We start from the raw sequence: 22688 nt of genomic DNA on the forward strand, positions 1-22688 counted from the left end.
ACAAGCACCAAAATAATATTAAAAAAAAATCAAAATACAAATAATTTCAAACTTTTTTCCTTTCTTCCTCTTTTTTTTTCTTTTTTTTTTTTTGAGTCTTAATAGTGTAGAGAGCTTCAAAAGCAAGCAGGTGCTTGAGGGTTCCTGCACTGACCAAGACAGCCCAGCCTAAGCATCCATCTCACCATCAATGCTGCTGATACTCATCAGCACTAACTCTGAAAACTGCTGTGGGTTACCAGCTCGTGAGAAGCCAGAGAGCAAACTGAAATCAAACAATAGGGCAAGAAGAGAAATGGTTTGTTATTTTACAGAAAAAAAAAGTCACGAAAGGAAATACACTTGACAGCTTCAAACTCTGAGCAAACCCTTGAGCTATTTTGAAGCTGGTGGCGTCTTGTAACCATTTACAAATCCATTAGTTCTCCTGAGAGGGTTTGGAAGAACAATAATTTTGGAGAACAGTGTGGCTCTCTGCATTTCTCTTCCCCTGCTGAACACATCCCTGTATTCAACAGCTGTACAAACACCTCAGTTGGCACAGGGAGAGCTGCCCTCGGACCTTCCCCTTCTGCTGATGACAACACAGGGACACACAGACATTTTCACCCTAGAGCCCACAGTGACCTGCCACACTGGACCTTTGGACTGTCCCACAGTGGTTTTGTCCATGAGAACATTTTTCTCCCCAGAAATAATTACTAAGTGCATGGTATTGTACAGCCATAGGGATAGGAGCCATCTCTTTGGAGTTGGCTCTGCTCGCAGCACACAGGCCCCTGACCCATGATGTCTCACTGAAGTGTTCTGAGACTGCTGTTCTCTCATTCTGCCTTAGAAAGGAGCAAGGGAAGCCGACAAAATCCAGGGAAACAGAAGCCCAATGTTAACATGAAAAGCGGGCTACGAAAAATACAAATAACAGAACAAAGGTCCCTAAAAACAGATTTTTAGCCATCCCCCCAGGAAGTCATTAGGCTTGTATGGGGATGTCAAATGCAACAGGAGAACTCTTCCAGCAAAAAAGATAATCTTTGCTTCAGGAAGGAATGAGCTGGAGTTCAAAGTGATCGTGTGTAAAAATGTTGTTTAGAGTTGTTCCCACTTGAACACGGTCTGTTCTGGCTCCCTGGGATTGCCTTACCAGCCTACCAAATTTCTCTTTTCTGCACCATTTTAAATATACACAAAGATGTTCTACTTGGCTCTGGAAACAATTTGACATTTGAATCCTCTGCCCCATGGAAATCTTTCAGAATGACTTTAAATTTGGGTTTTTTTCCTCTGAGTTGTTGTTTTTTAATGCCGTTAGTGCTTCCTGATGTAAGGTACCCTTCTGAAACCATGAACATGAAAGGGGCATGTGGGTCACTGGCCTTACAATTGGAGCAGTAAGGGCAAGATATTTAATATCTACACACTCCCTGAAAGTCATCAGGTATCATCTATCCCCATGGGCCGACCTTGGCTGTAAGCACATCCCAGTGGATACATAGATACATATATGTATATATACAGTATATCTATATATGCCAGTGTGTACGCACCATTTGCAGAGTCCTAATCTTTTGCTAAATGCTTGGTTTTGGTTATGTTCCCCAGAAAAGGGGAATTTGAAGGCACAGACCCCTTAAGGCTATGTTCTCTCATCCTTTAGCAGTAAGAAGAGACCAAAAATGTCTATCCCAATCCATTTAACCCAAGGTTTGCACAGAGAGATAGCACTATTTGCCGTGCAGTTCAGCCTCTGTGGTGAGAATTCACACAAAACCACAGGAGAGAGGCCCTTATCCACCACTTAACAGACTTCATAACACGTTTTATTTAAAACCTCCAGATGCTTGTCCAGCGCAGGCACCAGCCACGTGCTGCGTAACAGGCAGGGAGATGTCCACGGTGCCAATGCCACGAGTGGCCACAGGAACAGTCTGTGCTCAGCAGAAGATCTCCTCACCCTCTGGAGGTGCTTCTGACGAGTGAGAATCTGCAGCACAAAAAACAACAGGTGGGAATCACTATGGGAACACAGGCATAGAGCAGGCAGAGCGGGACTCCATGTGCACAGAAACCCCGCTGTCTGCCAAATCCACTGGACCCCTTCAGAGATGTTCAGTTCCCTGAGCAACCGTGAAATCACACCTCGTAATGGGTGAGCTTCCCTGTGCACAAGTTGGAAAGCATCAGTGAATTAACATGGATAAAACTGGTCAACTGAAGGCATGTGATCAAATTTCATGTGGGTCAGAGGTTTGAGGTGCAGCTCTGAGTCCTAAGGGGATGCAAAACTACTAGAGAAAAAAACTGCATGTTTTGTTTTTTTTTTCAGATCAAGAGGTAAGATAGACCAGCTTGAGGGGAAGGGAGACGCCACCAGAAGGGTTGTGGCTATCACTTCCAAACTACCACAGAGCTAAAGAAAATATCAATGCCTCAGGAGCTGCAACAGCCAGGAGTACCCCAGCAGCAGCTCCTGAAAGCACAGACACCAGAGCAGGACATTTTCTTCCTTGATGCAGAGCATGCTGAAAAATAAACAGAGCAGCCAGCCCACAGAAGCTATTCAGGATGGGACGGGGAAGGGGAGAAGCAATGAGGACAGTACGTCCCTCTGACAACCCCCAGGGACTGTGGAACAGGCAGAAAAGCCCAGAGATCGTCACTTCAAGCTGGGAACTCCATTTGTCACAGATGACCTTCTCCATCCCTGTGTTACCATCCACATTTAAAGCTAGATTTTGGGCTTCCACAAGTTCGCTGGCTGAAGGAAAACAGCCAGCTCACCAACCTGAAAACACACCTGTGACCTCCCCTGACACTCACCAGACTGCTGGGAGCGATGTCCCCTGCTCTTTTTCTTCTTTTCCTTCTTCTCCTTTGGTTTGGCTAAACTGAAGAGGCGAGTAGGCATCTGAGTCTGTTCCTCAGCTGCCTTGTTAGTCTGGTTTGTTGTGCTAAGCAAATGGAAAGTGCTTTTCTCTTTGTGTGTCCTTGAAAGACTGTTCCTTTTGGGGGAGACAGACAGTTCTGCATCAAAGTGCCCTTGTTTAGGAAGGGAAGGGCTCTTCTGCTTGGAGGATTCATCGATGCTGGACTGGGAGGAGACTCTTGCAAGTTTCTCATGTAGATTTGAAACCTATAAAGGAAAAGTGTTTTATGAAAGAGGCAACAGAGAACCTGGATAGGAAAGGTGTCCTAGACCTCTCATAGAGACAGAGATTGTTCTTGTGAACATCCAGCCCATTCACCAGCTAAAACATTGTCTCTATCCAGGCAAAGCAAAGAGAGAAAAGCCCTCTCAGTTTAAGATGAAAAAACGATGCATATAAAGAGTAACACTCCACTATCTTTTGCTCCTACATGTACTATGCTATGTATCAACAAGCCAAGGGCAAATATTCCCTAAGATCTCACAACTGAGACTCACCCTGCATCGTTTGCACACACAGATGGTGGCAGGAGGCCAAGGAACAGTGTGCTTCTCTGGGAGGGGAACGCCAGCACACCAGAGCAGCATGTGTCAAAGGAAGCCTTCCCAAGCAAAAGATGAAAGCAAAAACATTTTTCCCAATTTTTTTTTTCTCCTAACGGCTGTCTCAGGATGTAATTGAGTTTGCACATTCAAAGGGAAGATCAAAACAACAGCCCAACAAAGCCTTACTGAACCCTCTATTAATAGCTCTGCAATGTCAGTAAGATACCTGCCTCGAAAAGGTGTTTCCTTCTCCTAAATCCCTTAAGCCTTGCAGGCATTTTACCTCTCAGCCCCTCCCACAGCATCCATGCCCCTCACATGTCTACGTGTGCTTGATGCTGGAACAGCTTCACTGGCTGCTCGGAAAACTTCTGGCTTGATCAGGAACTGGGTGGGAGGGAGCAGGCCCTCCTCTGGTGATTAGCTTTTCAGAGCTCACTGCTCCAAAATTAGTCCATTCAGGCACCCAAAATAATTTCCATTTGGCAATCCAACATTTATAAACTAATTTTGCTGCAGCTCTAAGCTAATTACAGTCAGAATCAGTGAGTTACAAACAAACAAATGATCAACAGGCTTAAGGATGAAATTCAGCCCATGTTTTGCCAATGATGCTTGCTCTCCTCCCCCAGACTGCTGCACAGCTATAAAGAAATAAACCCCAGCTTGCTGAAAAATGCACAGAGCAGGATTTGTGTGGGAGCTCTCTTTGTGCTTGTGGGCAGCCAGGCACCAGAAGGCTCTTTCAGTAGAGCCAGGGACCTTTGCTCACTGAGCCACAAGTGGACTGCAGGTGCCCAGTCTCTCCAGGACAGGGGCAATGCTCTCTTTGCTAGATATTGAGAATGCTTTTGCAGATGGATGTCAGCACACAAACTGCCCTGCAGTTATCAGCCTCACGAGAGGCTTTTGTGACAGCTGGAGAGTGCAGGTAACCCACAACGCTCTGGCTGTTTCCGAGAAGGACGTCTCCTTTGCCTGACTGTGCTCCAGAGCTCAGCCCTCATGGGGTGAAGGCCAATGTCAGGCAGGATCAGCCTCCTGGGATTGCCTAGGACATCTTCTCTGGGAGCGAGCCACCTCCTCTCTGCCATCCCCCAACATATGGCACACAGAAGTGGGCAGAACTCAGGCTGTTGTAGCCCCCTGCTGCTCAGCACTGGCCAGGCACCCCAAATACACCACGTTGCACCAACACTGGCAGTGCCTCAGCAGCTGAGGTGCAAGAAACGCAGAGGTGCAAGAAACACAGCTCTGCACATCACATGCAAGGAAAGAGACAGTTTGAAATGCCAGGCCCCACGTGTCTAGGGCTGGGCTGGCACCAGTCTATCCCTGCAGGCATGCAGCTGGCCCAGGAGCTGGTTGGGAGCTCCCTGCAGGGCTCTGCTTCCCCGGGAGCCTGGCCCTTGGCATCATTTACCTGGTTGTGGTCAGGCTCCTGCCGCATTTGAGATAATCGCTCCATATCCTGCTTGAGCTGCACCTTCTCCCTCTCCAGCTGCTTCTGCGCCGTGCGAAGCCTCTCCAGGTCGAGCTGGTAGGCAGCCTTCTTCATCTGCAGCTCCTCTCGCTCCCGCTCCAGCTCCTGCCACCTTCTCTGGACCTGCTCCTCGCGCTGGGCCAGTTGGGCCTCCTGCTCTGCCAGTTCCTTCTCCCGGACTTCCCACTCCTTCTCTCTCCTCCGCCTCTCCTCCTGGTGCTGCGTCTGCTGCTTCTTCAGGTTGGCCAACTCCTGGCGCTGCTTCTCCAGGCTGCGCTGCTTCTCCTGCTCCAGCAGCGAGGTCGGCCGGAAGAAGCTTCGGGTCAGAGCCCTCTCACTCAGAGCCAGCTTCTGGTCCTCAATGTAGGTGTCCTGCTGCAGCACGACGCCCTGGGAGAGGAGGCACAGAAATCACTACAGCATCCTGAGGAGAAGCCCATCCCTGAAAACCCCAGGGTGCTGCACTGAACCCCTCCATCTCCCACCAAACTCACAGCGCAGCGCTGCTGCCTTACAGCTGGGCTACCAGACGATGCTGAAAAGCATCTCCCCTGGCAGCTTCCCAAACTCAGGTGAGCACTGGTTCCCTTAGGCAGCAGCTCATTCCAACATTCCCAGCACGCTGCTGTGGAGTATCCAGCTATGCAGGGATGTGACATGCAGTGGAGAAGGGCAGACAGGGGTGAAGCACAACTGGCAGCTTGAGCAAGGAGCAAGCAGAAGCAGGATGAAGGGCTAAGCCTACCTGCAAAGCACTGAGCAGCTTATGGAGGCTGGTAATGGTTTGGAGGACCTGCTGCGAGAAAACAAAAGCGTTGCTATTAGATCTCCTTGGGTGCTGGGGCAGGTGTACAGCACCCTCCTTCCCTCTGTGACCCACTGTGGTCTGACAAGCTGTACAGCCATCCCTCTGCACCTTCCTTTTCCTCACTCTTCTGCTGCAATGACTGCATCGTCCCCCAGTACACCAATACATCCCTTGGACATCTCCCAGAGGTGCCTGGCATCACCTCCCTCCCTTCCCTAGCTGTCAGTGCAGCAGGTGAAGAAACATCTGCAGAGGTACCTCGTGGCACAGGCTTCATGGGAAATCCCAGTTTGTCACTGCAAACCATTTCCTAGAGCATCAGCTTGCTCAAGAACAAGCAGAGTAATTGGGATGAAACCCAACAGTTCACTTAAAAATTTCAGGAAAAGAACTTCAAGGGGTGAAAAAAACCCTAGAAATCTTAAAATGAATGTGGACTATTTGTACTGTTCTCCATCAGCTGACCCATACAAGTCCTACTGCCATTAGACAGAAAAGCTGCACTACAGCAGGCACACAAGAGCAGCAGGTGTGTTCTTGGAGGCTCTCCGAAAATACAGGTAAATGCAAACACCTTGTGAATCAACACAGATCAACCTACTTTGGACTGATGCCCCATCCCCAAATTTAGCCTAGCTAAAATTTTCTCTGAATCTCTCATATCCTACCATTATTTTAAGAAGAAAAACCACTGCAGTATTTGCAGTAGTGATGTGATAGCCAGTATTAAGAGAGCTGCTTCTTATTGTGCCATTAATGCTAATTGGAAGTTATGAATGTGTATCAAAGGGAGAATAGAATTCTAATTGCCCCAATTCACTGCACCTGCAACATAAAATTAAACTCTCTCTGTCTGCAGATGCACAATAAATACAGCCCTGTGCATCCTGGTGGTAATTAACCCTTGCTGCCTATAATCAGCACATATCATCCTGCTGGCAAGCAGATGACAATCAGTGAATTCCCTGTCTGAACATCCAAGGTTAAACAAATAAATGACACAGTGGGTTCAGCTTAATGTATTTAAAAGTCTAGATGAGCTTCAGCAAATGAAATGTGTTTTCTTCTACATTATCACCTATTGAGACAAATTCTCTTCGCACTTAAAGGAAGGAAACAGCTGAGCAATGGAATCAATTCTTACCTCGTTATTCCTTTTCAACATGAACATCAGATTAGCATTTCCACCCTATGACAAGATCACAAATTTAATATGAGGACAATGAGAAATCACAGCAAATGTAATTAGCTGAACTAATGACGTACCCATTAAACACCCCCTCCACCTTTCATTCTCGAAGAATTCACACACTGTTTTTTAGGCAAGTTAAAATCATATACAATAAAATATTAATTAGGTAACATTTTGTAGTTATGTGATAGATTGATCTGCAGCAAGAATAGGTGCAAGGTTATAGTTGACCCTATCATTTCAATAATGATGCATAATTAAACACATGCTCTGGCTGTTCTGCAGACAGATGGTAGATAACTTGTGCCACTGAGGAATAAAACTGATTTGCAATAGTTTTCAAGTCAGGATTTTAGCTACAGCAAAGTGGTTTTAGTTGCATACTTCCAATTTTATTTTATTTTTAACTTACTAGGACATATCTAATTGTCAAGAAATTTAGGCATTTTTCAAGACTAGAATTGTCACTCTTGCAATCTGAACTCACTGCTAGCAGATAGATAAACCAAGCTATACCTTCTTTAAAATGCTGTCTGATTCTGTTCTTCGAAGGTCCTGAGCATCATCACCTTCATCTTTTGCTCCACCTAAAGGAAGAAGCCAGCATTGACACTGGTTATTCAACATCCTAAACCATGGATGAACTTGCTAAAGTCTGAGAAATTTAATACAGGAAACACATGTTTCAGAAAAGGGGACACAGAGCTACCGACACTTTACCTAAATGCATTTGCTCCCTAAATATACGGAACACGTCAGCACTACCAGAAAAAGTGGATGTGAATTTAGATTAAGATTGACTTTGGTTTCAGAGAACGTGCTGATAATTTTGACACACTGCTATCAATTGGTGCTCTTTCTAGCCCCTGCACTGCCATCTACTACCACAGAATACGTGCTGAGAAGACACGAGGCAGAGTAAGAGCAGATGGAGGATGATAACAGAATCATATCAGGGTATATTATTGCAGGTATAGTTTCAATGCTTCTCTTGTGAAAGTTAATTTACATCTGGGTCAGATACTGCTCTGTGACACCCTGTGTAATTCTATGCTAACAATTTACCATTAACCTTAGTTATCAGAAACCTGGATCTAAAAAGGAACACTGGACTTCTCTTTCTAACTTCCCCCCGGAAGCCTCATATCAGTGCTCCCAAGCAGGACTGAACTGACCTGTGGGGCCAGGAGGGCTGTAACCCTCCCCCTGTGCTGCCCTTCTGCTCAGGGGTGGCAAAGGAGTCGCACAGACCTTCCATCCTCTAGCTCTTGCCAAGATTCCTGTACTCCCCTTGCCAGCTGAGATGCAGCCCATGGGGAAAACCCACACCTGCAGTGGTAACCTTCCAACTGCCGCTATTTTAATGATAAACAACTTTACATACACCTGAATCTGCACCAATGTGAAAGGCACCATACCTAGTGCAAAGGCCCTCTCCACCCACCACCCCCCAGGCAGGCTTTGCTATTAAAGGCTGACCCTCAAGTCCTCCTAACAGACCTTCTCTCCTGCGCCACGTCCTGGGACCTTCCACCTCTCTGCAGGAGGAAACACCTCCCTTCTGCTTTGCTGGAGGGGAGAACGAAGGGGAGTCAGGTTATAAGCTTTGCCCAAGGTTTCACAGGTTGTGAACAGAAGAACTGGAGGTGAATGCCAGGTTTCATACCTCCTGGTCTCCAGCTGAACAAACAGGCCCTGCATTCTTTTCCCCAAATCTCCCAAGACCCTACAACTACTGAATTACAATCTAATTCAAAAGAGGGTATTCCTACAGAAAACCTAGAGCTGGGGAATGAACAGCCTGAGGTTGCCCCATTCATCATCGCAACAGAGAGGCACAACCCTAAACAAACCCCTCTGGTGTGAATATATTTGTCATTATGATGACAAGGCCTGTGAAGGGCTTTGCAGCTTTCCAGTAGAGCTGGGAAAGCCTCTACATTTTTCTCATGTCTGACTGTCTGGAGCTAACACTGCTCCTTTAATGCACGAGGTCAGACAAGGTCCAACAATCCCAGTGCTGAGACAGACACCAGCACAGCAAAACTGGTTGTATTGGGAGTGTGAGTGAGACCACAGAGAGAGGAATTTGAGGACAGGGAAGTTTCTGATGACTTGGGCAAAGAAAGAGAGCATTGGGAAGCAGCCAACTATGCAGCTGAAATGAATAGTCACACATTTCTTTGGGAGAGACTTAATTGCAGGAATAACACATGCAGTTGTAGGTGGAAAACAAATGCATAGAGAGCAGAGACAGGAGAGAAGGTGTTTGATTCAGGAATATCCTCATCCATTTGCAAATGGAACAGCACCAGGCTCCTGCTGGAAGATAAGTGAAGAACAAAGAACAGAGCTGTAGATACTACAATAATAACGCGAAGAAACTAATTTTTTGAGAAGCCAAACGCTTCCATGTGGCACGTAAGTACAAGAGTACAGATGAGTTAGAGAGAACACAGAGAGAAAGGAGTGAAGAGTTCAGATGTTTAACCCTTGTGTAGCCACAGGTTCTCAGCTACCATCATTCTACCTGTACGTAGACTTTTTTCCTAATCTGTGATTTAATCTATCAACTATTATTGGAGAAGAGCTGTGAAACCCAAATCACCAGCTGAAGTCCTTCTGAAGCAGGAGGATATGATGACATGTATTAAGAACAAATTCTGGTGTGCACACACGTAACTACCCACCCTTGGAAGCGTTCATCTGATGACTGTCAAATCCTCCAAAAGTTTCTGCCCTTCTAGGAAGAGAGACGGGGCCAACTCCTCCTTCCTGTTCCATGGCAGTGCTGCTGACCTGCTGTCCGAGGGCAGTGCCCAGGCTCCTGTTCACCAGGTCTTGCAGCAGTTCGACTGATAAAAAAGCAACAATGTCTTTGTTAAAGGCCACCTCAGGCTTCTGAGCTATTTTCATCACTGCTTGAGCTCAGGTCAGAAATTCATATACTTTGCTGGACCAAGAGCCTGTGTTTCTGTGACAATGGAATGAACAGTATGCATTGCCCCTGCAAAAACTCAGTCTGCCTGACCATTAACTCCAATTCCTGGAGCTCTGCACAGCTTACACCTCCCTCTCTTCCTCCAGGCAACCTGATATGCTCTGACAACAGCATCTAATAATTTTTAGCCTCTTCAAAAATCACACTAGAAAGCTGACTGAGTTTCCATCTACCCATGCCTTTGTCAATGGACTTGACTGTCCCTTGCAGGCACCACAAGTGCCTGCTGGAACCCAAGCCCCACTCTCACATCTTGCTGAGATTGAAGCACAGCAAAAAGCCTGGATGGTCCAAATTTCAGCCAAGGATAAATACTGTGCTGCTCCTGACCCCAAAGCAGGTTCAATGCATGATTGTTCTCTGTGCTGATTTTTCTGCCTTCTTTCAACACCCATCAATATCTGCTTCCTTTCCTGATCCTCGTGACCTGTCCCTGAGACAAAATTGTGAGTAGCATTATCTCCTCATCTGTGCTGTTATTCTGACAAAGAGAAGACTTCCCCTGCAAGACTGGTGCTTGAGAACTGACACTTTCACTGAAGCTGAAGGTCTGTTGGTTACTGTAATTTACATGTCACCTGACTGGCTCACCTTCATTTATTGCTGTTTTCATAATGGCCTCTCCTTTTGGAGCCTCTTCTGTGTTGGCTCTGAAGAGCAGCCTGGAGCCTGGCATCTCCTCCTGCACAGAACTGTCTGCCATGTCCCGGAAGATCTTCGTCTTCTCCTCCAGCAAGAGCAGGATCTGCTTATCCTTCTGCTGAAGTTGTTCTGTGGGGGTGAACAGAAAACAAGAGATGAAGACAGAAAATAAAAGCTTCGTCAAGGAAACTTGAGCGATTCCTGAGATACTGGCCCCATCTAGTGGAACCTGACAGCATGTGCTGGGTTTGGCAGCACATACTCTGACACAGTATGACCATGCCCTGCACAATCCATGCACAGCACTGGCACCCAGCAGGCTCAGAACAAAAATAATGCAGGGAAGGTGAGCCACAAACAAGGATTGCAATTATTTGCTGGATGTAGGGCTTTCACTCAGTTGAAAAATATTGTAGTTCAACCACAAAACCCAACTCAAAAATTCCTGTACATTTTTCCAAAACCACTCCCCAGTTCTATCCCAGGCAGGATTTTACCTTTCAATCCTCTCACTTTTGCATCAGACAATTTCTTTTCGAACTCAGACTCACAAGGGACTCCTTCGTCTTCATCTCTATCCCTGGACAGGAGACAGGGATAGGCTTGATTATCACAGGAACACAACCATGTGCACAACCTGCCTCCCAAGAACAGCTGGGTAGCTTACATGGTGTTCATTGTGTCCTGAATTATCTGGATCCAGCCGTTACGTTCTTCTTTGGAGCTGGCATGGACTTCCACCATTTCGGGATCTTTTCCGCCCATGCTGATCAGGAACAAACCCTTCTCTTCATGAGCCACTTCCCGCACTATCAACTTCTTCAGAGAGATCACAGTGGATTTCTGGTCCTTCAGATGGAAAGAAATGGGTGAGGAGGGTGAACAGTGCTACTTTCCAGGTGCAAACTAGCATTGAAAAGGTCCCATAGCACTACATCTCTCAGGCTGTAAACATTTGCTGAACCTACTGGCTAATTAAAAAAAATAAATCATTTTAATGGGGTCAAAAACAGGGAAGGGTTTGCTTTTCTCCAACAGTTCTGCAGGAAAAGCAATTTCACCTCATTCCATTTCAACAAAGAATTAATTTAGAATTGACTCTGTGGTTTTGTAAACTCTACCATATTTTGCTCTGATCTCGCTTCCTCCTGCCCACGCTCTCCCTGTCATTAATATCACAGCTCCTTACACTCGGTGCAGCTTGCTAGTGCCTGCTTCACACACAGTATCTTCATGATCTCTCTCTAGGATAGAATAACATCTTGTTTTCAAATGCCACGAAACCTCTGCTGTTCTCAGGAGCTCACAGCTGACTCCTGTGTGAGAACTCGTGTGTAAGATGACGTTCACTGTGTGTTATGGTGTCTGTGTGATCAGCCTGCTGGGTTACAACGCCCCTTTGCTGCGGTGTCATCTGCACACGAGTCAGCCCCTTTGTGCACTGTACCAGCTGCTACAACTGGGGTGATTTGGTAGAGGCCCACTAGCAGGACTTGTGTGCAAATCAGCTTCTCCTGTGTAGGGCACTGAGCCTGTGCAGAGGGTTGGTGGAACTGCAATAACAAATTAACAGCTTTCAAAATGCTCGAAGAGTGGAAAGGTCACAAGGTTTAGCCAGTCTAGACCATGCCTGGAAGGTACAGCCCAACAGACTCCATTAGGCACTAGGTTTTCTTTAGCAGGTCAGTGTGCCCAGCCCTTTTCAGGGGCCTGCCCTCAAAAGCTAGTGTTTTTGCTCTTGTGCATTACAAATATATTTCTCTGATGTTTACTTTCCAGCTGTTCTGTTGAATTTACTGCACTTGCACTTCGCCTCACCACCCCCCACAGCAGCCCACAATGTATTAGGACATCTCCTTCTGCTAAGGTTCATTTTTACAATGTTTGCATTATCTCCTTGCCCCCCCCCCCCCACCACTGCTTCAATGTGCACAAACTGAAAAGCATGAGTGTATCGAGTGACAGGCAGCTTTTCAAGGCCAATTATCAGCTGTGCCAAGGTGCTGCACAAAGGGGAGGTGGGGCATGAAGACATGTTTTCATGTCAGAAAGAATGGAGTCTGCTCAGCAAACAAAAATGTTGCGAGCAAGAAAATTGAGTTGTTTAGCAGAAAAATGGCTGGCTTTGCTGCACAACACACATCACGGGTCTCTCACACAGAAAAGGAAGAAGAAGAAAAGGTTGAAGTCTTACCAATGAGGCAAACACATACTTCTGGTCCTTCTCCTGAAGGAACACGAGCATGTCAGAGAGGAGAACAGCCTGGACTTCTGCAAAAGAAGCAGCATAACAGTAAGTATAACCACACAACCTACCCCAAAACAGATTTCTTGTAATAACACCAGTGCTGGGGAGCAGCAGGGCTGGTTTTACAAATGCTGGAAGCAGGATCAACCTCCTAGTTAGCAGGAAGAGCAGGGGCAGCTCCTGGAGATGCCAAGTCAGGTTAGCTCTGAACTGACTTTGCATTAAGCAGAACAAATCAGCACCTGGAAAACCTGCAGGATTTGCTCTCGTCTGTCTGAGCAGGGGTGCTCCCCTCCTGCCACACGCTCACTAGCAGTTAAGACGTGGGCATAACAGCAAAAGCCAGAGACGTTTACTCAATAGAACCTCTGTTTTCTCAAACAATCAATATTTTAGCCCTGGAGCAAAATATCTGCACAGGAAGTTTTGGGTTTTATGGTTCTCTTGATGAGTGGTTTGCAGAGTGTAAATTATCATGCAATAACAACATTTGTCAGCTGCAGTTTCTTTCCGAGGAAATACTGACCTCAGGAGCCACCACTAATTCTGCTCTCAGACAAACACAACTCTTGTCGACTCCGAGGGGAGCCGACAGAGCCTGTGTGAGACACAGGACCTGGCTTTCTTTCATGGGAGAAGGAAGCACAACCTCAAGCCAACAGAGGATTTTAAATCAGTCTTTTCCCAGAGTGCACATACAGCTTTCCAAGTCTCCTAATGACATATCATAAAGTTGCACAGCAACTACCAAGTGTAGTGCCCCACCCAGACCCTTCGGTACAAAGAGTTTTTGTGTAATGTACTTGGGAAATCTTGTGACAGAGAGGAAGCAAACCAGAAAGTTAAATCATCCCATGGGTAAATCCTTCCATTCTGTTTTGGGAAGACAGGATCCATTCCAGAGAAAAGAACCATGAAACTTTAAGCAAAGCTGCAAAATTAAATCCAAGCTCTGTGAGGTTTGCAAAAGGTGGCATTTGATTCCCTTTTTCTCTGTTCTGTGCACTTTGCAAGAGGGGAAATGCTAAAACCCTCTAAGAAACGTTCTTCTTCTAATTCTCTGTGCTGCATTTCAAATCCTGCAAAACAGCCTGACTATAAGAACAAGCTGCTTTCCCTCCCTGGGTCTGCAGCTTGCCTGCAGGACCTGCTTTCCCCAGGAGTTTGCACTACAGACATGTTTATGCATCTCTCTCACTAAGAAATGCAAATGGAGCCAGTGCTTATCACAGGATTTCACAACAGCAGCATAACTTGCTTCATCAATCATCTAAAGGCAATAGTAGTCTCGGGTGCCTAGAAATCATCTGTAAACTTCCTGTTTCCAAAACCTCGAAATAAATCATACCCTGTATGGAATTCTATGTTATCACTGCCTCCCTGCACAGCACAGCACCAGGCTCCCAGTCCCCGTTCATGCCCACAGACCGTAATTTAATCAGCTAATGCTGGAAGGAGAGAAGGGAAGCCCAGCCTTCCTGCCAAGCCTGAGACACAGCCCTGTCTGCTCTTACTGCTGCCATGGCCCCAGCTGAAGGATTCCTTGGGAGAGTTAGTGTTTAATTCAGGGGAGAACTTCAGTGCACAGCACTTTAAAAAAAACTACTTCCACCTAACAAACAAAAAGCAATTCAAGAAAACACTGACCCAACAAGAGGCAGCTGCAAGGACACCAGAGCCTCTCCTGAACAGTTTGCGTCAGCAGAAGGCAGGACAGTCTCACCTTTTAGCCGTCCAGCTGCACTTCTTAGTGAAACAGGCCCATCTCGGATGAGTTTCCGGTGCCTCAAGTCCTCTCTTGCAAACATCTGGCCACTCTTCATCCTCATGATGGACTTGCTGTCCGTCCGGTTGTAAATCTCACCAAGACGCATTTTCTTCTCGTAATTGCTGACTTTGCTGTTGACTGCAGCAATCACGTCTTTAACGAGGTTTAATGACTGAGTCAAGTCTTCATGTTCCACTTCGTTTTCTTTAAAAAAGAAACAGAGAGACCTCGATTTCACTTCATCTTTGTGGAGTCTAACTTCCCACTTTTACTTCCTTCCTTCCTCTTCTCCTTCTCAAATTCCAGCATTATAACTTTGTAATATTTAAATGAGACAGGATGCATTTTTTCCCCTTAAGGAGAGTTTCACAAAACCTTTCACATATATGTGGTTGAGGTTGGGGACTATTCCAATATACTTTGTATATGAGAGAGTATGGATGAAATACACAAATTAATCACATATTTTAGCCATTACCACAAAAAAAAGCAAGCTGGGAAGCTTTGGAGTCTAAGCATGTTGCTCCATAATTAGCTACAGACAGACTTAACTAAATCAAGGTACCTGAACAACTAATCCTAAATGGAGATATGGAACTGAGTTGTCTCGTTACAGCTGCACAAGACAACAATGACTGGATTACCTGGTAAGAGAATCTGCTTCAGCTGAAAAGGATCAAAAAAATTTACACTGGATGAACAAATACACAGTTAGAATAAAGGAACTGGTTCCTACCTTTGGTGTACTGCAGTATCCTTTGTAAAAGGACAGGGTACTTTGTGATTCTCTGCGTTACCAACAGGATACATTCAGGAATCCCAAGACGCCTCACCAGGGAGCTGCTCATTTTTTTCTAAGGAATAAAGGTGAAAGTTTAATTTCTGTAGCAAAATGGTCACCACAGTGCAGGAAGGAGATGCTTTTTCCATTGACTGTGTCTGTCCTACCAGATCCTACCTTGACAAATGCCTGAAACCGCTTGTCCTTGGAGTACAACTCTTTGAAGCAATTGAGTGCCTCGTTGTGATGCCCGCAGAATTTTCCATAGGTTTTCTTCATTCGCTCGGCGCTGTCACCAGAGAACTGCAAGACATGAGACACAGAGCTCCAATCTGCACTGAGCTCCTGGTGTGATATCCCAGCAGGGCCTGCCAGCACTAAATTAGTCCAAAGCATCCTTAATCAAGCAAGCAGATCTCTAGAAAGTAAAAGAGCTGATTTGGGGAATTTACTGAGTTCACGCCTACAGTAGAATTTGGGATTCTACTCACAGGGCTTAACAGCCAAGAACAAAAAAGTCAAAACAGACAAAAAGAAGGAAGAAACCACGGATAAAGAAAAGTAAAATGACCCACCCAAAGTTAAACAGCAGGTCAGTAATGTAGCCAAGAGACACACTGAGCATATTTTGCTGTGAGCTCCTGCCTACACTTCAGGCTATAGTCAGACCGTTTTGTGCTTGTCAGCAAATGCTTCTCTTTCCCACAAAATGAACTAAATTAATTTTCAACAGTGGACCTTCATCTGAAAGAGCAAAAAGTGCCTAAAAAAAAGCAGAGGCGGAGATTCTTACATGTGGGAAGAGTAAAGGTGTCATCAGCTGTGATTATCTGACAGGCACAAACAGGAGGGAAGGAAAACCGCCTGGTTTCCAGCTGTGTTCTCAGAACTGCAAGCATTTTCCAGCACTTACTTGATTCACTAGGATGTCACCTATCCTCTTGATAACAAAGTTCTTTTCACTTTTGTCTGCCAATGACTCCTTCTTCCTTTCCAGAATCCGCTGGAAAAAGTTACTGTGGATTTGCAGCAAGTTTTCCAGGCAGGGAAAGATCTTGTCAATGAGTTGTTGATCAAACTGCAGCTCCTTCATCATTGCTGCGCTGTACACATCGTTCATGATCTTCAGGGTGCGGACGTGATGCATTTCTGTCTGCATTAGCTCTGTACAGGATGGGGACAAGGTCAAAACCAAGGTCACTGTGGAGTTCATGGGTTACAGCACAAGGAAAAGCTGCCATGAGAAAGCTCTTCCATAACTGGGCTTCTCTCTGGTTTCAGAAAATTTCATGTCAGCTATTGAAACATCAATCAATAGCTTCATGTGTGAGAGAAAAAGTTTCACATGTGAGAGCGGGGCAGAGGAATCCTAAAATTTTGAGCTTTGGACACTGAGGTCTGAACCTTCAGCCCTGGTATCTGCTCCTTCCTAACTCACTGGCAGCCTCAGCATACTGCCCTTTTGCCATAGAGGATGGCTCCTGATCCTGTCAGGAGAAGACTTCCTAGCTACCTGCTCTGCTGTAACTGAGTTTAGATGTCATCAGGAGACAAACAAGGAGAGGCAGTTTCTGGGAATTTTTGATGGCTTCTGGATATGGGAATTGCAAAAAGAAAGCCTTCACAGAATACATTACATTTCTAAGAACTGCAAGAATGAAACTATGGCTTCTAAGAAAACCAAGTCAATGTTTCCTGACCTAAAGTTCACTGACCTAAAGTTTCCCAAATCCATGCATGTGGGAACATCAAGAAGCTATCTAAAACGAGTGAAAAATGAAGATGCAGGTATCTCACCATAAATGACATCTTGCCGTTTGACAACATCTTTGTTTTGCTGCTGTAGGAACTTGCTGTCCACTACTTGGCTCCAGGACTCTGCCTCCAGCTGCTTGGAATCTAATTCCAGTTCTCCCATGAGCTGTCCTTCATTCATGTCCGCTCCTTCACAAAGCAATGTAAGTGCCATTAAGATGTGGGTAACTTGTCCCATTTGAGATTCCTGTCTATTCATTTAGGTTTAGGCATTGTCTGTCACACCACAGACACCACACACATTCTCCTTTCCTGACACAAATGACCACGTAAGGACCAGGTTATGAAAAGCACTTTTAAAGATTATTTCTTAGTAATGGTCAAGTAAAGAACTAGTTGACCATTTTCACACAGAATAAATTCTAGCTCAGATAATGTATTCTGAATCTGCAATGCAACAACATTGTAGATAAAAAACCACAGTAGAAGAGGAAATGTTTTTCCCTGAGCTAAATTCCAAGTAACTCAACTGTAACAGAAACCTTCTAAATGTTTTCCCACAATTCAACAAGCTAAAGTAATTAATATGTGGGGCTTTGTTTATCATGCTGATATTCTAAGATTAAAATAAATGCACTTTAATTGTCCATTAGAAAGGAGGACACTTGCTGAAAATGGATTTTGTATTTCTGGAAAGCAGCACTGAGACCTTGCTTTTGCCATAAATGCCATAGGGATCTCCTACCTTCATCAACCAGTGACTCCATGGATTCGTTCACCCGGCTGATTTTATGTAAGGAGTCTGTTGACTGCGACAGGTATTTCCAAGTGTGTATTAAGCTGTCATCGTTCCCAACTCTGCTGAAAAACAGAACGTACAATATTGTTTATGACATAAAAAACCCAGCCAAATGTACTTTCAAACAACCAGAAGAAATGCATTTTAAATACGAATTGGAAAAAAAAGCCAGCACTGCACGATTCCATACAGAAATGTGCTTTTGTTAGTTGTTTTCTAACTACCCTCTGGGGCTCAAGAAGCTGTAAGAGGTACAGTTCTGAGTGCTGATGCTGCTTCTATAAAGAATCACACCTGAGGTTTTATGGTTTGGATAACTCCATTTCCACTACTTTCCATTTCAGTCACATCCCATCCTCACTGCCCTTGGTGCATGCAGTGCAAAAAATGCAACACCAAAGGCTATATGAGAGTCCTTATCATCAGCTCTGAGAAAGATGAGAAAAATGGACTGAAAAAAATTTCACCATGACTAGCCAGGGCATTCAAACTGCCCAGAACATGCCAGTCCATGCTCTGCCTCATGTGTAGAACTGCTCAAAATGCAGGTAGAGTAGGAATCATAAACTAGATTTTCTTCTATGATTTTTTTTAATTAATTATGTAAAATGCAGTCCAAACCCCCCAGGCAGACTGCACCTCTCTGCCTTCACCCCTACTGTCATGGACACAAAAGTTAATACAATACCTGAGCTGCAAATGTGTTCTTGCACAGTATCCAGCCCAAGGCAAGGGAATTTCCTCCTGGATCCCAGAGCATATCTATGAAGTGGCCTTGAATCTAACCAGGCCAACTCAGACTCGTCTGAACTCATGCTATGACTAAACTAACCCAGGCAATCTGATCGTGCAGAAGACACCTGATGGTATCATACATAACATGGGTATTTCTGGCTTTGTGAACCTCTTCTGTACTTTTAGCACAAATCATAGTCCATGAATCTATTTTCAGAGAGATCTGAACTTCGTTACGTTCGCAGCGTCAGGTAACACCCGGGTGCTCAGGTGTCCAGGGAGAAACCTTACCCTGCAATGTTCTGTATGGAGACACTTTTAGAAAGTGCTGTAGGCTGCTGTGATGATCTCCTGTTGTTGAACATTGAGGCGACAGTGCTTTCCTCAGGAGCAAGGATTGCAGAGCGAGGGCGCTCCTTGGGCTGCGAGCCTGGAAGGGAAGGGTCAGAGGGGAGTCAGGCCGTGTAACTGCCTTAACCGCTGCTAACTGTGGTGGTGATGATGATGATTTAAAGGATCCAAGCACTAAAATTCACTTCCTTATCTTTCTAGAATCATCACCAGGGGATCTCAGCAGTCAAAAGCAGCCACAGGAAGGAAAGAACGTGGATCCCTGTGCAGAACTGACTGCACTGCACTATGCCTAAAATTCCTAGATGGGATCTGCAAGTCCAGAAACACATACTTGGGAAACTGAATTTAATTTTATGTGATAAATATGTTTTCATCTACTCTGTTGCTTTGTCACTCCCCTGGGCCTATAATTATATGCATCTTGCTGCTTCTGGTCAGACTTTTTGAGACAGGTTTCTCTATCAGTATGTACCACAGAGAAATGATAATCCTTATTTCATTATACTATCATTATAATTTACTATCATTATAGTTATACTATCATTATAGATTACCTTTAACTAATCTATCATATTAATTCCAAATTTTTCCTTCTTCAGATGCATTTCTGCTTTCTGGAGTGATATCTCTGATAAATACCACAGTGATTACAACTAGATCATGCAGTGTGGCTCCATATAGAGATCTCCAAGTTATCACTTAACAAAGCTTATCACTTAAGCTTATCAAATTATGGCACTATAAAACCCATTTGGGCTATTTCACGCCTATTCTTTACCCCTGGTCACACTGCTCTGCAGTGCAGTGTGTATCACAGCAAAGTCAGGAAAGTTTGTCAGCATTCCTCCTATTTAAAATTAAACTTTTTATTTTGATTACCTCAAAGCCTAAGACTATTTAATTAAAACAAAAATAAATGTATCTTGAATAAACATCCTCTCCACTTAATACTTGTAGTTGGATTATTCCCAGTGTCAGACCCTCATGGACACAGGCAGCATCTTCCAGATTTTGTGGACTTACCACAAAATGCTGTAGGCATTCAGCAAGCTACAGCAGTTAAGTAGTTATTTCAAATCTGAGATGACTTTACGTTTCCTGAAAGCTACATGGACACTGCAGAAGCAGATGAACTCTCTACAACTTCAGTACAACTTCTGAAATCTCAAATACTGCTTACCACACACAGAGGATGTTCTCATCCCTGCTTTGATAAACACTTATCTTTCATAATATCAAGTTAGCAGTTGTCAGAACATTTAAGAACATCACCAAAGGAGAGGGAAAGTAAGGTTTCTTACTTTTGTTTCTCATGGTTACTGTGGGTAATGAAGAGGTATCATGTGCCTGCAGCATCCCTCTCTGTGGCTGAAAGAAAAATGAATTTCACTGTAATTTCTTCCTCCTTTTTTCCCAGCAATTTGTTCCATATAACTAAATTAAAAAAGTTATGTTTTTCTGAATCCTGTCAGAACAGATCAGTTTTTGGTTGTACCTGTATTTTTAAACATATTTCTTTCTTTCTTTCTTTCTTTCTTTCCCCCCCACACCATTGAAATGGGCAAAATAACAGATGGAGAAATAGGAAAATGAGAAAGTGCTGATAGTACTGAAGAGAACTGAAAATCATACTTGTATAAACATTATTTATCTTGGAGAACCAGGTTCCTTGCATTTGAGGTAAGCATAAACTCTGTGTGTTCCTTATATAAACGACATATTTAATAGTTTTCACATAGGGCACAGTGCCTGAAGTTCTTTCCAACAAGCTGGGAACTTTGTGACATATAATAGAAGATGTTATATATCTGCATAAACTTTTTTTGTTTATTCAGTAGAGTACATGAACTCTCTTACCTTCATTTTGACCTTTGCACAAGAAGCAAAACTCTCCTTACAGCCTTTGTGAACAATTGCATTGCAGTCTGTCAAAAGTAAAAAACCCAACCAATTAAACAAAACCATACAGAAAACAGGTCAGTTTTCACCATTTGTAATCTGAACTGTTAATTTACACAACTGAGAATTACAACTTTCAAGTATCATTGTGGTTTACACTAGTAGCTACAAATACTGAGAGACAGGCTCCTCTCCAGGATAATTAGCCTTTTGTTTGTTAATAAGATTTCCTCGAGGAATTTAACAGGAAATTCTGTTTAAAAATCAATGCAAGGTTGAGCTGCCAGGGGTCTTAACCAGTGGGTCTTAAATTAAAGAAAAAAAAAGGAAAGAAAAATGATGGCATTATTCCTCTGAAAGTAAGGTGGAAAGCTGAAGCAGGAGATGGAAACTGAAACCAATTGTAGGGCCAATATTTTCTCTGAGAACAGAAATACTGTTCTCATCAAAACACGGACTGTGAGATCCAAAAGACAGGAAAATTCATTTACACAAACTCAGACATCACAGGCAAGATCTACAGCACAGAAACCCACAGGGTTTTACTAAAGGGTTACCAGAAGAAGTAACAGGACCATGTGTCAGGTGACCATGTCCAGGAGGTTGGGACTTCCTGCTGAAAACTGCACTGAAGACACCGTTTTGGTCGGAAACCACAGCACCCACCAGTGCAAAGACCATCATGCTTTAACCCCAGCCTTTGCTGCTCACAGGCCAGAGCAAAAGCTGTGTGGTTTTTTGGAATACCCTGAGTCCGCCCATGATCTCTGCCAGCAGATTTCTGGGAAAGGATGATTAAAACTACTTTTTTTTTTTTCATAATAATTGATAATAGGATTTGAGGCTGTAACCCTTTCGGCAGATAAAAGATCACAATGCAAATGCTCTCAGATGAGATTCAGTAGCTTAGAGAAAATTATTTCCACTCATTCGTGAAAACACTAACACAGATAATGAATTGTACTTTACATTTAAGTTACACAGTAAGCGTAAAGTTCAGAATTATTCTTGAAAAATAAGAAAGGAAAAAATTCCATGTCCAGAATGACAACATATGCTCACATTCCTAGTATTTTTTACATTTAGGCCTACTTAACAAAAGCCAGTAATTCTGATATTTTGACAGAGATAAGGGTAAGGCCATAGGGTGTTGCTATTCTGTCATCTCACAATTTCCTGTTCAAGAAAGACAGAACAAAGAAACCTGCGTGTTCTTGCAGAAACCCACAAGCACTATCATTTTTTCAGATCAAACAAGGAAGGGGGACAGAACCTGCTTCTGGTGCACAAAGACAGGCAGCAAGACAATTCAGAATCATTAAATTCACACTCAGGCCTTGAAAGCCTGAAGGCAGCTCTTTAGTATGTACCATTTGGCAATACAACATCTGGATTTTTTAGATTGAAAAATCTGGTTTCAGGGACTTTATTTCATCTATTAAACTCTTCAGCAGGCAGGAAGTTCCTCCAACTTCTCTCTATCACTAGTATTAATAATTAAAACCCCCAAAAGCTTATTTTCTGCATTACTGATCGTAAAAAAAATTAAAAAGACCAAGCAGGAAGCTATTAAAAGTTAGGCTTTTTTGCTTGCCCATTTGTTTTACAGTAGTCTCAATCTTTTAGCATTGACTAGCTGTTTCAGGAAGCTGAGGGGCATCACTGAAAAGCTGAGACATTGATTTAAAATAATCCAGTGCTTTAAAAGGCATTAAGAAAGAGTCATTCATAGGCGAGACAGAGCAGTGAAG

The 22688-nt window shown here is 44.1% G+C and overlaps 1 protein-coding gene across 10 annotated transcripts in view; it reads right to left on the minus strand.

The window, feature by feature from the left end:
• Nucleotides 1–1798: 1798 nt before the first annotated feature.
• The window catches only part of AKAP13 (A-kinase anchoring protein 13), a 207136-nt gene continuing 186246 nt past the window's right edge, over nt 1799–22688 (minus strand). For 5 of the 10 annotated variants that reach the window (XM_027688140.1, XM_027688144.1, XM_027688138.1 and 2 more), the window contains 21 exons: nt 20896–20963; nt 20340–20406; nt 18976–19114; nt 17896–18011; nt 17193–17339; nt 16309–16559; nt 15573–15698; nt 15351–15468; nt 14570–14818; nt 12793–12869; nt 11266–11447; nt 11096–11178; nt 10548–10727; nt 9646–9810; nt 8456–8524; nt 7472–7542; nt 6908–6952; nt 5701–5751; nt 4896–5345; nt 2821–3133; nt 1799–1984 (listed from right to left, as the gene is read on the minus strand). In XM_027688140.1, coding sequence (XP_027543941.1) covers nt 1935–1984; nt 2821–3133; nt 4896–5345; nt 5701–5751; nt 6908–6952; nt 7472–7542; nt 8456–8524; nt 9646–9810; nt 10548–10727; nt 11096–11178; nt 11266–11447; nt 12793–12869; nt 14570–14818; nt 15351–15468; nt 15573–15698; nt 16309–16559; nt 17193–17339; nt 17896–18011; nt 18976–19114; nt 20340–20406; nt 20896–20963 — 3017 coding nt within the window. In that variant the 3' untranslated portion in view covers nt 1799–1934. The remainder of the gene's footprint in view (nt 1985–2820; nt 3134–4895; nt 5346–5700; nt 5752–6907; nt 6953–7471; nt 7543–8455; nt 8525–9645; nt 9811–10547; nt 10728–11095; nt 11179–11265; nt 11448–12792; nt 12870–14569; nt 14819–15350; nt 15469–15572; nt 15699–16308; nt 16560–17192; nt 17340–17895; nt 18012–18975; nt 19115–20339; nt 20407–20895; nt 20964–22688) is intronic. The other 5 variants (XM_027688143.1, XM_027688147.1, XM_027688139.1 and 2 more) reach the window with 4 other exon arrangements.

The sequence above is a fragment of the Neopelma chrysocephalum genome, unplaced genomic scaffold (assembly GCF_003984885.1).
Source record: "Neopelma chrysocephalum unplaced genomic scaffold, ASM398488v2 Primary Assembly neopelma1_75, whole genome shotgun sequence".
Lineage (NCBI taxonomy): Eukaryota > Metazoa > Chordata > Aves > Passeriformes > Pipridae > Neopelma > Neopelma chrysocephalum.